Source organism: Gnatocerus cornutus, chromosome 4, assembly GCF_029298725.1.
Source record: "Gnatocerus cornutus isolate USDA-ARS CGAHR chromosome 4, icGnaCorn1.1, whole genome shotgun sequence".
NCBI lineage: Eukaryota > Metazoa > Arthropoda > Insecta > Coleoptera > Tenebrionidae > Gnatocerus > Gnatocerus cornutus.
The window spans coordinates 5,262,396-5,276,681 of NC_142236.1; the positions used below are offsets into that span (position 1 = coordinate 5,262,396).

At 37.7% G+C, this 14,286-nt stretch overlaps 2 protein-coding genes and 1 long non-coding RNA gene across 7 annotated transcripts; 1 reads left to right on the top strand and 2 right to left on the bottom strand.

Annotated features, from left to right (window-relative positions):
• The first annotated feature begins 24 nt into the window (after positions 1-24).
• LOC148176199 (protein disulfide-isomerase A5) lies at positions 25-9,444 on the top strand. Its single transcript, XM_088035168.1, has 9 exons — positions 25-271; positions 318-544; positions 592-796; positions 842-1,062; positions 1,135-1,405; positions 1,454-1,754; positions 8,442-8,644; positions 8,694-8,841; positions 9,124-9,444. Exons 1-9 carry the CDS (start codon positions 245-247, stop codon positions 9,384-9,386), a joined length of 1,866 nt encoding a protein of 621 aa, XP_087891294.1. The 5' UTR covers positions 25-244; the 3' UTR covers positions 9,387-9,444.
• Positions 5,739-7,462, bottom strand: LOC148176200 (uncharacterized). Of its 2 annotated transcripts, none has more exons than XR_015769965.1 (5): positions 7,278-7,462; positions 6,917-7,216; positions 6,644-6,862; positions 5,949-6,578; positions 5,739-5,895 (listed from the first exon to the last, which is right to left on the bottom strand). It is a non-coding gene; the product is annotated as an uncharacterized LOC148176200 (long non-coding RNA). The 2 variants fall into 2 exon arrangements; XR_015769966.1 differs by having other exon boundaries at positions 6,625-6,862.
• On the bottom strand, positions 9,437-14,286 carry LOC148176201 (pyruvate kinase-like). 4 transcript variants are annotated; one of them, XM_088035172.1, is made up of 8 exons: positions 14,184-14,286; positions 13,843-14,122; positions 13,288-13,420; positions 13,018-13,241; positions 12,003-12,408; positions 9,878-10,519; positions 9,677-9,833; positions 9,437-9,570 (listed from the first exon to the last, which is right to left on the bottom strand). In XM_088035172.1, the coding sequence occupies exons 2-8, from the start codon at positions 13,900-13,902 to the stop codon at positions 9,561-9,563; spliced, it is 1,632 nt and encodes a 543-aa protein (XP_087891298.1). In that variant the 5' UTR covers positions 13,903-14,122; positions 14,184-14,286; the 3' UTR covers positions 9,437-9,560. The 4 variants fall into 4 exon arrangements, with proteins under 4 accessions (XP_087891298.1, XP_087891299.1, XP_087891295.1 ...); XM_088035173.1 differs by lacking the exon at positions 13,843-14,122; XM_088035169.1 differs by lacking the exons at positions 13,843-14,122; positions 14,184-14,286 and adding an exon at positions 13,483-13,647.

Below are 14,286 nucleotides of genomic sequence, written 5' to 3' on the forward strand. Positions count from 1 at the left end.
TTTGAATTGCGGTCGATAATACAGGTCGCTGCTATGTTATGTCACATGTCACCCGTCAAATGTCAGTGCACCGGCCACCTGTCAATGCTCGCGTCAATTTCCAGAATCTCAGGTCAAAAATCGGCAAATTTGTGTAGGTGCAGCGTGGGCAAACAACTCAAAGTCATAAGAAAAGTACTTAAGTATCGAATAATGCTCTAATCTGTGTTTCCACACCATTCACATTCAGGAATCTCGGAAAAACATGAAGCACATTTCAATTTGTCTTCTGGTAAGTGCAAAAAACAGCTTAAAAACTCTTCTCATTTAACTTTTAGATTTTCATCCTCGAATTCAATGTTTATCTCACGAAAGACCCCAAGAATACCATCGTGGACAACGTCTACGACATCAAAGACTTTAAAAAACTGATCAGAACAAAAACTAATGTTTTAGTGTGTTATACCAACTCAATTAAACAAGCGTCTCACGTTATTAAAGTTTTACGTGAGGCTGGAGATGTGATCAAGGGACAGGGCACCATGGTCTTGATGGACTGCTCAGGGTATGTCACCTAACCCTCTACTTTAAATCTTCACGACAATCTTACAGGGAGTCTAAAAAAGTGTGTAAAAAGCTGAAAGTCGCTCCTGACCCGTACATTCTTAAACACTACAAAAACGGCGAGTTTAACCGGGACTATGACCGGAAATTCACCGTGAGTTCCATGGTTAACTTCATGAGAGACCCCACTGGTGACCTGCCATGGGAAGAAGACGTCACAGCTAGTGATGTTGTTCACATACCAGATGCTGAGGTTGGTAGCACTGCCACTTGCACCTGCTTCTAGTGCCTGTTTCAGAGCCTATCCAAATTTATTAAACAAGAGACTAAGCCGCTCATGGTCATGTTTTACGCGCCTTGGTGCGGCTTTTGCAAAAGTCTGAAACCAGAATACGTCGCCGCGGCTAAAGAACTAAAAGGACACTCTATCCTTTCCGCGATTGATGTAAATAAACCCGAAAATGCGATTATACGCACGCAGTATAACATCACAGGATTTCCCACCCTTTTGTATTATAAGTAAGTAGGCTTTGCTTTTTAGTGCTGTCAATTCAACGCGATACCAACTTTATTTAACTAAAAATCTTACAGAAATGGAGCGATGAAATTTCAATACGAAGGCGACAACAAACGCCAAGGTTTGGTAACTTTCATGAAAAACCCCACAAAACCCATCAAAGTTATAGAACAAGAATGGTCAGAAGTCGACAGTGAAGTTGTCCACTTAACCACTACCAACTTCGACCCCGTCGTCAAAGAAGAAGCGTCTCTTCTCGTCATGTTTTACGCCCCGTGGTGTGGACACTGCAAGAAAATTAAACCCGAGTACGAAAAAGCCGCGGCGAAACTAAAAACCGACTCGGTAATTTCCCCATTGAGCCAACTTGTAAAAACTAAAAACCCTGTTTAGATTCCTGGGATGATGGCCGCCGTCGATGCCACCAAAGAAGTAGCAATCGCCGATCGGTTTTCCGTCAAAGGTTACCCGACAATCAAGTACTTCTCGTATGGAGAACACAAGTTCGATATTAATTTACGAGAGGCGGCGAAGATCGTCGAGTTTATGAGGAACCCGAAGGAACCACCGCCGCCGCCGCCACCGGAGAAGCCGTGGGCGGAGGAGGAGAGTCAGGTCGTGCATTTGACTGAAGAAAGTTTTAAAGGGTTCTTAAAGAAGAAGAGGCACGTTTTGGTTATTTTCTACGCGCCGTGTAAGTAAGATGTTGGTTTGTTGGTAGCCTTGAGTTGCTACAGGGATGCCAACGTGAGGAAAATGTAGCGCTGTAGAAATCTAAACGTGGCTTAAAGCCTGTATGTCACTTGTACAATAAATAAATAACAAGTTTCTATATTTCGACAGTAGAAGGACGCTATTGGAAAAATTCGCGAAGGGTGCGACATCTATCGCCCTTCGTCTGAAACGCCGAAACGGTGAACAACAAAAACGGCCTATCTTTGAAAAGTTTTTTTGAACCGTTTTCGTTGTTGAATTTTGCAAATTAACCGTTTGAAATACTTTTACTTTGTGTCTAGGCCCTTTTCTGCGTATGACAAAAGTGATTTGTCGTTTTGTTTAGTATTTCAATGGTCAAATGTGTCACTGTTCAAGAGTAAAATGGCAAGAAATGTTAACATAACTAAACAAATCAGGCACACTGACGCTGTTAAATGTTGGAAGAAGTCTTGTAGTAACAATTTGTTTCATGAGATATTGAAAATTGGCAGAAAACGCAGGCACTAAAAATATAAAATTGAAAAAAGCCAAATACAGCTACGTTGATGTTAGTTTATGGATTTTACTTGCAAAAAAATTGTTGGAAAACATTCAATAGCCACAGGTGTATCATTTCCGTAACTTTCTTTTAAGACCAAAGCCGAATTACAGAATAAAATCGTCAAGAACTATTAATCTGAACCGCAACAGCCTTCTTTTAAATGTCCGAAGAATGCTTGTTTCTTTAAGACAATTATCTGCATCATAGAGCATTTTAAATAAACAAAAATGCAAATTTTTATTGCTTGGTAGATCTGTTCTTCACCGTTAAAACCGCCATTTTGTAGTTTAGTGGCGCCATCTATGGACACCCGAATAGCCGCCAATACTATGTTCAAAAATCATTCTATAGTCAGAATTTTGTAACTTTAGTTTAACTCCGCCTACCTTTTGGGCCAATTGAATTTCAGCTGGAAGTCTGATTCACTCTGCAAAATTTTGATAGTTCGTCGATATTTGCTAAAAGTCGGGGTAGAAATGTCCACACATTAGAAGATGAAACATATCAAAATCGACGAAACTTTCACGATTAATTGAATTCTCGCAAAACCGCAGATCTTCTTGACATGTGTGACACTTGAGCCGTCAAATTTTGGTTATGTTGAGAAAGGATGCTAGCCATTTCTTGATTCGACAAATTGAAGTCGTCATTTGTTCATGTGAGCGGGGTTAAACCAAAGTTATAAAATTCCGACTATAGAATAGCTTAATTTTTAAACGATTTTAGTGACTTTTATGACAACATTAATTGTGCTGGGATGAAAAGTCACTAAAAATCTTTTAAGAATGTTATGTGCCAACTTAGATGCTAGCTTGATTTTTCAAGAAAAGTTCGAAATAAAAGTCTAAATATAGAAAGAAATATCGCCGCAGAGACCAATTCCTTCGTTTGTTCATTTCGAACTCGTGTTGGAACATAAACTGTCTCACAGCTTGTTTTATAATATACCTACTATTCATTCCATTATTGATTGATTAATCTAGCCATTAATGCACGATTTTGTTTGGATATGCATGGAGGCCAAAGTCATACAACAAAACTAAAATGTACTAAAAAACTAAAATCGTAAAATAATACTATGTAACAAGAAAAATAATTGTTATTTTAATAATGTTATTTTTTTTAAATTTGTCGTTAGAGACTAACATGCATTTTGACATTGGTTTTGTCGAAATATCGTTATATTAAGAGAAAAAAAATATATTTTCAAAAATTTCTGTTATCACTGCGAATTAAAAAGTGCCCAAAAAATGACAATGTAAATTATTTGCGGATTTATTTATAATTTATTTATAAAAATTAAATAAGTCAAACTTAAAATAATTTTCGCGCCGAAATTTTGAGAAGCGTATAATAGTTATTTGTGTACCAAGGCCAAAAAGTGTTTCTTTTTTGGCCGATCCTTTTTTTAATGGCCGAAGGCAAAATGGCACTTTTTGGCCGTGATACACACAAAATTTGTTAGGCGACTTCATTAAATTTACAAGTTAATTAATTTTTATTTATGATTTATTGATTTCACCATTTATAACAACTGAATAATTGTAAATATTTCTGCATCCTTCAGAAAAGTTCATATTTTCTTTATTTACATTTGCAGTTTCGGCATGTGTAGCTTCACAATTTGTATGAATTAGATTTGATGTGCTTTTTGATGTTGTTGCAGCAGCATTGCTAGACATGTTCATTTTCAATAATTCAACACGTCTTTGTTTTGCACTTTACAGGAGTTTGTCGATTTGATTTTACCCAAATAATTATAAAATTGGGGGTAATATCGGTATCTTGACGTAATATGCAAAACTATAGATAGATGGCGCCACCATAGATCGACCAAAAATGTTTGCGACCAGAGAAGACTTACTTTTATGCCGCTTTTGAGGCCTAAAAATTCCATTTTCAGTTTAAGTCGCCTAAAAAGTCTATATCGGCATTAAAATCTCCAAATCGGCTATGTCAAGGGTTCAATTTTTTTTCTGGAAATTATTCTTTGTGGAGTCTAATGACATGGTATCGGTGAGTCTTTGAAGTCAATAACATCTACAAATCTTCACTTTCACTAACTGCTATTTTCGGTTGCTGTTATTTTCCATTTGCTAACAAAAAGGAAAAGTACAAAAATTGTATTTTGAATTTTTAACCTAAAACCGCATTTTATTTTCATATTTTATTGGTTTTTTAACACTTTTGACTTATTTTATAAATACAGGGTGGCCCATCTAAGACTTTCGGGCTCAATATCTTTGTTGTTTATGAACGGATTTTTCCAAAATTTAAAATATAATTTCTTGAATAGGCAAGGATGATGTGACATTACCAGCGTCATCCTTGTCTTAAAAATGTTAATTTTACTTGTCTTATTTTAAATTTTAATTAGTTAAAAGTTATGTCATTTTATAAAACAGCAATAATTATACGCGTGTGCCAAAAATCAACCGTCTAGCAAGTCAAGTTGCCGAGAAAAAGACAAAAAAGAACCTCAACATTTCCAAAAGATACTAACTGATAGTCGGCTATGAAACAATTGACTTCTACAGCGAGTTTAGATTTTGGACATCCCTGACTTGTTGATGAATCCGTGACATTCATGACATTTGTGACATTCATTTGAGGTTATGTTTATTTTTGAGCATTATGATGAGGACTATTGATTTAAACATGCACATTCACGATTTTTTATCTCGATCTTTTAGTAACTAATCACAATGCATTGAACCGAGCATCGTTTCTCGACATTTGTGATATTTCTCGTTTGAGGTTATGTTTACTTTTAAGCATGATGATGAATATCATTCATTTAAACTTGCGCAGAACGATTTATCCCGATCTTTTGAAATTGAAAACTAATCACAATGACGTTTTGGTGCAAAAATTTCATAGGCACAAGGAAATGTGAGCGAAAAACTTGTTGAAAGTTGGTCGTCACCAGAAAAATGATTGCAGAATGGTTCGTTATGAGGTGCAACTAGTATTTACGACTTATTTAGCACTGTCACAGGTTTATTGGAAATGGAAATTCAGTGACACGTATGCAGTGAAGCGATTTGACTCATTTATGATTGCATTTGCATTAAAACAGTAGTCTCATTTATGATGAAGACAGAATTAGATGATCACAAGATTTCGTCCTTTTTCAGGAAACTACTTTACTTTGATTAACAAATAATTTGTTACAAGGTATTTTATTGTAAGGTACAAAGTTTTAACAGTGAATAAACTATACCAGTGACAATTATAGCAATGTAACACCATATTTTCTACAATAGTAAAGAACGAATGTACAAAAATTTACAAATGTATCAGATATTTACACTGTTACAACATGTGTCTGTATTTTGAACATTTATAACAAGTGCAAATAATGCTGGAATATTGTAAGCGTTTGGTCACTGTCATTTTGCTTGTTGGCGATGCGATGAGATTTGGCTTTTTTTTACTAGCAACTCATTTCTTGAACTTTCTTGTAACGAAATGGACACAAACAATTAGGGGCAGCATAAGTTTTTGGATATGTTCTGTGATGGCGAAGAATGAATTTGAGGCCCCTTGGTCCGAGCAAATCGCTTGTCGCTTTCAGCTGGAACAATTGCTTCGATGATACTAGTCATTTTTCCTTCGCTGAACACTTACCATGTAATGTTGCGGCGACTCTTCATCGAATTCATCAACAAGCAGGGTTTTGCACTTTTAGCAGCTTGGTTACTGTCCGTCAAACATATCCACCCATGTTAGAAGAATCCAAGTAGCATAGTCGTTCATGGTGGTCAACAACACCGTCCAGAACGTTCTGCAATCGTTCTTAATGCTTACAGCAGGGTACGATAGGGTGTCAATAAGAGTCCTTTACATGTTTGCATCTTTTGGCGGTTCATTGAGAAAAAACAGGTTCAATATTGAAAGTAACAGTCCGTGTTGAAGTACTGCATCATTTTCAGTGTGTTGCTTTCAGTCTTGTTCGTCTTTTTTCACTCGTCCAAGTTATTAATTGGTTGTTTAAAGAATTATCCCATTGAAAGAGTCGACCGACGATACTTTGTTAGAAATATTTTTATCATTTTTTTCTTGCACTACTTCTTTGACTCGTTATTCTTTCTTAGTGAGAAATTGTCTTGATACCGTGTAAGCACATTTTTCATATGATAATAGAGGGGGTTTAGTGGTCCTAGATCGTTAGGTCAGGTCAGGTCAGGGACAAGGTTTGTTGAAGCAACAAATACAACTCGCAACATCATGCACCATATTCGGTTCAAAAGCACAAACCTGAAATATCAGATGTAAACAGTATTTTTCTACAATTTGCAATAACCTTAGAAAATGTAACTCACTATCATGCGTTTTTGGTGATCCAAAACCGCGTAGTTGTAGATAAGTACATGTATCTGATTTCCACATTACTTATACGTCTTGGTATCATTAGTTGGTTTCCTATTCGAAGATTCATTTGCCAATTTGGACTTGAAGAAACTTTCTTGATAACACCTTTTAGCATGGCGGTCTTAAAAGTCTGCAGAATTGAACCTACATTTGTCGATTCAACCTAGTTTCTACAAATCATAATTAAAACATACGAATTTATTAGTTGCATAGCCACTAAATACCATAAAACTCCGTTTTGACATGGGTAAACTTGTCTTTGTCGTTAGTCTTGTAGGTGCTGGGCCACTCAACGATACAGCATTCTTCGTTACTTTTGCATACCAACTTTACCGACATTCACTTGTGAACTAAGTGATTCAAACACTCATGTAGGTACAAGCTAGTGCGCACAAATGGCACATAGCTCAATTCTGCACCAGCATTTTTCGATAGCAGCACTACGTCCTAGATTTCATACGTATTATGAACCAATTTTGACTTCTTGACTACGTCAGTTCACATATTGGAGCTTCGACCTCAAACTACTTTGGATTAATGACATTATAAACAAAAGAAAAATGTTAAAACTATTTAGTACCATACATTTTATAGGCGCAGTAAAGAGGTTTGCTGAAAAAGGATGAAATCATCTAATTCTGTCTCCATCATAACTGAAATAACTGATTTAAAGTAAATGCAATCATAAATGAGTTAAATCGCTTCACTGCATACGTGTCACTGAATTTCCATTTCCAATAAACCAGTGACATTTCTAAAGAAGTCGTGAATTCTAGTGCATAGCGAACCATTCTGCAATCATTTTTCTGGTAATAACCAACTTTCAACAAGTTTTTTACTCACATTTTCTTGTGCCAAGCATTTTTTTGCACCAAAACGTTGCCTGATGCATTGTGATTAGTTTCCAATTTCAAAAGATCGAGATAAATCGTTCTGCGCAAGTTTAAATGAATGATATTCATCATCATGCTCAAAAGTAAACATAACCTCAAATGAGAAATATTACAAATGTCAAGAACGTCACTGACGTCAGCGATTATTGACAGGCCAAACGCAGGGATGTCCAAAATTGGGCGTGGGAAATTATTTTTTTCATAGCCGACTATGATTTTGCATCTTTTGGAAATGTTGAGGGTCTTTTTTCTCTTTTTCTCGGCAACTTGACTAGCTAGACGGTTGAGTTTTGGCACACTCGAATAATTATTGATGTTTTATAAAATGACATAATTCTTAACTAATTAAAAATTAAAATAAGACAAGTAAAATTAACATTTTTAAGACAAGGATGGCGTTGATAATGTCACATCAATCCTTACCTATTCAAGAAATTATATTTTAAATTTTGGAAAAATCCGTTCATAAATGACAAAGATATTGAGCCCGAAAGTCTTAGATGGGCCACCCTGTATAATTTTTAATTTTCCAAAGCGAAAAACAAATGGTGACAACTCACACAAATGATATTTATATTCATTAAAAGAAAGCCAAATTGCAACTATATTAACAAAAAAAAAAACAGATAAATATGACTTTTGTAAAATTTTCTCACACAGTGTAATCGACGCTCGATATCTTAAACCTCGTTATTTCCAATTTGTCTATTGTTTCCGTGGATTTAGAGTTATCGAGAGTCGACTGTAGTATATTCCCCGCCAAGGTTGAGAAGACTATGATTGTAGCTCGAGTGTTAAGATTATGAAGGGTGCGAAGCGGTGGTGAATATACAATTTTTTTCATTATTATTTCCAGGGTGCGGCCACTGCAAGAAGGCGAAACCCGAGTTTACAAAAGCCGCCGACCACTTCAAAGACGACCCCAAAGTGGAATTCGCGGCCGTTGACTGCACTTCTCATCAGTCTCTGTGCTCGGCTCATGAAGTCTCGGGTTACCCCACCATCAAATATTTCAACTACCTCAATAAGAATGTCAAGTCGTATAATTCTGGGCGCACAGTACGTTCTATTTTTTAGGTAAAATTTCGATTACAGACCCCTGTTTTAGGCCAAAGACTTTATCGCGTTTATGTCAGAGATAGAAGGATCAGGTTCCAATCAGCATCAAGTTTCCGATGTCGTCGAATTAACCGACGCGAATTTTAAGAAGGAAATTGCAGCGAAATCGGCGGTTTTGGTGTTTTTCCACGCACCTTGTAAGTATCTAAATACACAGAAGTTTGTATTGGAGAAGTGAGATGGCGCCAAATCCCGATTCTGAAGTCCGTTTTGATCCGAATTCAGACATATTCATATTTGTTGGGGTTCTACTGTACATTTTTACAAATATCTTCAAATCCTGGCTTGATGGAGCTAAACGCTCAATACAAAATGCTTCAATACAAATTTTATTAACAATTTCAAGTCGAGTTGCGTCAACGCAACTTGAAATCTTTTGCCGTTTTTGCGTAATTTTATTCGTTTTTCTTTTCCAAAAGGGTGCAAGCAGTGCCATGAGATAAAGCCAGTATACCAGAACGCCGCCACCCAAATAAAACAAGGAGGATTTGATGTCCAACTGGGGATGATCGACTGCGACAGTCACTATGCAGTCGCCGAGAAGTATAAAGTCTCGAATTTTCCTACTGTCAAATTATTTTTAAACGGACAGTTCTCGGCTGATTACAATGGTCGGTATACTAAAGAAGACATTCAGTTGTTTGTTTCCGAGTCTAAGAAGCGCAAAAAAGACGAATTTTGAATGTGAATTGTGCGTTTTGTACGTGTCATTTATATTTGGAAGTAAAAGAGTTTTTTTTTCTATATTTTATATTCATTTATTAAATACTTTATCTACAGTAGCTAATAAATTAGTTCAAGTGGAAATAATATCAACATCCTACAGTGTTGGCATACATTTAAATTAAATACATCATTAGGCGGTCCTGTAAGAGAACAAAAAGGGGTGAACTTAAATAATTTAAACAACATAAAGCAAAACGCCACAACAAATACTGCAAGACAAAAACGACGTTGGCACTTTATACATACACAATCCTCATGGTGTTGGTGAATCCAGATCCCTGTTTCCAGCCGGTAATGATGATAACTGGATCTCCATTCTTGATAAAACCCTTGGATTTTCCAAATTCCAAGCCAGAAGTAACACGGGCATCAACATCCTTGAGCCAGTCGTCCAACCTGGCGGCTAAAAAACCTATTAGCTATCATTTGATATACAGTGTTACCAACCTTCATAATGCAGAGGCAAAATCGCTCTGTAAATATGAGCCTGTCTGGCCGTCTGCGCATTTCTAGTCACCGCTATAATCGGACAACGAGGTCTATACTTTGAAATCAAATGAGCCGAGCGTCCAGAGGTGGTAACGACAATAATGGCGGCAGCCAGGCACTTGGACGACGCTTCCACGGCTGCTATAGCGACGGTGTGAGCAGCATCCACTGGTGGTACCGCCTTGCTGGCCAAGTCAATAAACAACTGCTTCTGCCAAATAGCAGCCTCGGCCTCCTTACAAATACTGGCCATGGTACGGACACACTCCAATGGGTAGTCTCCTTTCGCTGTTTCTCCAGACAACATGACACAATCAGCGCCATCCAAAACAGCGTTGGCAACATCTGAACTTTCGGCACGGGTGGGACGCGGCTTCTTTACCATGGATTCTAACATTTGGGTCGCGCAGGTTACTGGTTTACCAACTTTGTTGCACTTGGCGATTATGGCTTTTTGAGCGAGGAAGACCTTCTCAGTGGGGATTTCTATGCCGAGATCGCCACGGGCGACCATAATGCCGTCGCTGGCTTCAATGATTTCGTCGAGGTTTTGCATGCCTTGCTGGTTCTCGATTTTCGAGATGATGAGGATGTTTTTGCCTGGAAACGAAGTTTGAAGATCAATTGAAGTTTAAAATAAGTTGGTAGCTCTGCCAGTGACTGGCAGTGACAGTTCTATCGCAACCAACCGTGTAAAGTCCGTTTTTTTTTAAAAACCACCAACACCGCAATTTTCCCCCGCATTACAACCGGCAACGTTGCCTAGGGAGATTTTTGGTGAGAAAAAAGTTGTCAAATTTTTGACATTTCTGAAAATTAGGCAGTGTTTCCGTTAAAAACGTTTCTTTTACAGCCTGTTGGATTGCAAATCAAATGATTTAATAGTGAAAAGACTCGGCACAGCCTGAAAGGCCGTTTTGTGTAATCAAATTGTCAATTAGGCAGCTAAGCTATTTGATTTTATCACCAAAAAGTCACCATCGCCGACGTAGCCAGTTGTAAAGTGGTGGGAGAGTGCGGTGTTGGTGGTTTTTTAATAAAAAAACGAACTTTAGACAAACGCCAATGTTTCTTTTATAAGAAAACTATGAGTTCAAGTACAATTATTCTACAGTTGGTCCAATATGACAAATATTTCTTTATTTAAGGTTGAAATCTTGATGAATTAACTAGCGAAATTTTAAGATGACAAGGTTGGCATCATTGGACCCCCAGAATTTGACATTTGTCAATTTTGACATGAAAATTGCTGTGTATCAAGGTTACGTAAATAATAAGAGCAAGATGTTCCAAGTATAATTCATTCCTGTTGCAAATGTTGCAATGGTAAGTGTTGTTTTGGGGTACAAAAGACGATCGTGTAAATTCTGCCAATGTAATGTGTCGAAATTTAATTTGTTTGTTACCGTTTTAAACATCAATCGCCTTTGATAAAAATTTCACTTCACTTGGAACATGTTCAAGGTTCATAATTAATTACGGAACTTACCATGTATCTTAAAATTTCGAAAATTAATTACTCAAGATTCCAACCTTAAATAAAAAAATTGTAAACTGTAGTGTTGAATACAGTCGGTTTAGGTTGCAAGTGTCCACTTTGACAGTTATTTGTTTATTTAAAATTGGAATCTTGATAAATTAACTTTGGAAATTTTAATATAACAAGGTTTGGCATTGCCCCCAGAATTTGACATTTCTCAATTTTGACATGATAATTGCTGTGTATCAAGCTTACGTAAATAATTAGAGCAAGATGTTCCAAGTCAAGTAAAATTATCATCAGATGTTTAAAAACGGAAACAAATTTAATTCCGACAGATTTACTTAGACAGAATTTACACATTGTCATTTTTACTCCAAAACTCAATTCACTGCAACATTTGCAACAGGAACGTATTACACGATGAAAATTCTAAAATTTGTGACCTTGAATGGACATTTGCAACCTAAACGAACTGCAAATCTGTGATCATCGCCAACTAGATAAACCCAGTTATGAAATCCCTCACACTGGTTATCTCTAGCTCCAATCCAGATAACTTGAAAACCCTCTCAACATTATCACCAATTTACAAGTACCAACCTTCAGGCCCCAAAATGTTCCTGATTTCCGTCAAAGCCCCCCCAGTTCTGATGAAAGATGCGAAGATCATATCCACTCCCTGTTCAACACCGAACCTCAGATCCGATTTGTCCTTCTCAGAAACAGCCGGCAAATCGACGGGGACTCCCGGCAAATTGACTCCTTTACGACTGCCCAACATTCCTCCATTTTCAACAGTACACGTCAACGTGTTACCGGAAATGGAATTACAAACAAGAGACATGAGACCATCGTCCACGTAGACTCTGTTGCCTACTTTGACGACGTTGGTGATATTGTCATAGTCCACGTAAACTGTGTTGGAGTTTCCTTTTTCGGCGAAGGACTTATCGGTGGTCAGTTTGATGGTCTGGCCGCGTTTGAGCTCCACCTCTGCCGAGCCACCCTAAAAATGAAAATGTTTTAAATTTACCGCCAAAAAGGTGTAAACTTCATTTTTCCTGCCGCGGATTTACCGAATAATAAAGGAGATATGTAAAAATGGCATGTGATTATCAAATGTTAACAATCATCAAATGAGTTGCAAGATTAACTTAATCTTAATTAAATTGTTGTGTTAACTGCCTTCATAAAGTTATAATAAAATACCTACTTATCTGACAGAATCAAATTTATTGCTTGCGTTCCTACAATTTGCTAATAATTTGACGAGGATGCATGTTGCAGTTTAAAAAAATATATAAAAATTGACTGCTAAATGACCAATCACAAAGCTTCATTACAAACTGAGGGCCTACTACAAATCCGCTACAGGAAAAATCAAGTCTAGTTGTGTTTTGGACGTTTCAAAGATTCAAGGCTCATTTTTGCCTCGTTTAGTACTTTCTCATTACCAACAGACCGTTTATAATTAACATTTTCATCCAAAGTTTTAATTCAAGGCCTTACATTTCATAAAAAGCGTAAAATTTGCCGTATTTAGCATGATTAGCGAACGCATAATTAAGTCATTCGCGCTGAAGCCTAGTCAGGCAACCACAAAGTGTAAACTCACTCCTTCCAGCAGTCCGGTCCTGATTTCCGGCCCTTTCGTGTCCAGGGCAATAGCCAGAGGGAAGGGCCTGCCAATTTTCTTGCTATAATTCGTCACCGCAATCCTTATATTCACAATGGTCTCTGCGTGATATTCATGTGACCCATGAGAAAAGTTCAATCGTGCGACGTTCATCCCCGTCTCCATCATATTTTCTAATATTGCCGGGTCTCGTGAGGCCGGTCCTGTACAAACCGTTAGAAAAAATTCGTTTTATCAACTTCGTCTCACCAATTGTGCAAATGATGCCAGTTTGGCGTACAAATGGGGCTTTGGACTGGATGTCGAGGGCGCAAATGTGGTCCAAATGCGTGACGGCGGCTGCCGCCTCCATTTGCAGGGGCAGAACTTTGGTGGACGTCATCTAAGGGCAGAAAAATCAGTTAGTGAAGTGCGTGGATTTAAGGAGGAGAAATGTGGTAAAACCTTGCTTTCTTCGTCGTCGTAAATCGTAGTCCAAACCATTTTAATGTCGCGAAATTTCAACGCACAGCTCTCAATCAATATCACGAACGCACTTGATTTGCCCTTGCACACAGTTCTCCCACCACCAAGGAGCAAACTTGGCACTAGCATTTGTAAAAGTGGTGTATTTTTAGACTAACTTAGACAAGGGGGTTTTAGTGGTGGTTTGACGCGAGACAGGAAACCATTCAAGTAATTTTGTCAGAGACAAGTGTAAGGATTTCATGATATTAATAAGATTCCAAAAATAGACCGGTAAACAGACGTAACGGTTAGATAATAGAATGTGAGTTTACACGTGAGCACCCCCTGGATACCTACCTTGGCTTTGGCGGCGGTGGCCCCAGGTTGGCAACAATCCAAAAACTGCTCTTTAAACATTCGAACTGACAGATGTCAAGTCAAGTCTGTTTACATCCGGTCACCTAGCAACGCAACGTCTGTCTTCGTCTAACACGCGGGGTTACCACTTCCTTCTCTTGCCAAGGAACTGTCAGTCAAGTCTACCAACGGTACCAACCGCTAAATTTGACGTTTCATTAATGAATGTCGGCCTTGTGGAAATTAACTGATTCGCGAAATCCCGGTGCAGTAAAATGTGCTGATAACAGCATGTGTACAATTGTGATACAGTATAGTTAATGAAAACAACAGTAACTTACCTTTTAAACGCTTTTTCTACAAGTTGCAGTGACAAATTACGGAGTTTTCACACGGCCGACTAGTCTCCTGCAAATGACAGGTGGAGGTCATGGAAGGTCGTAT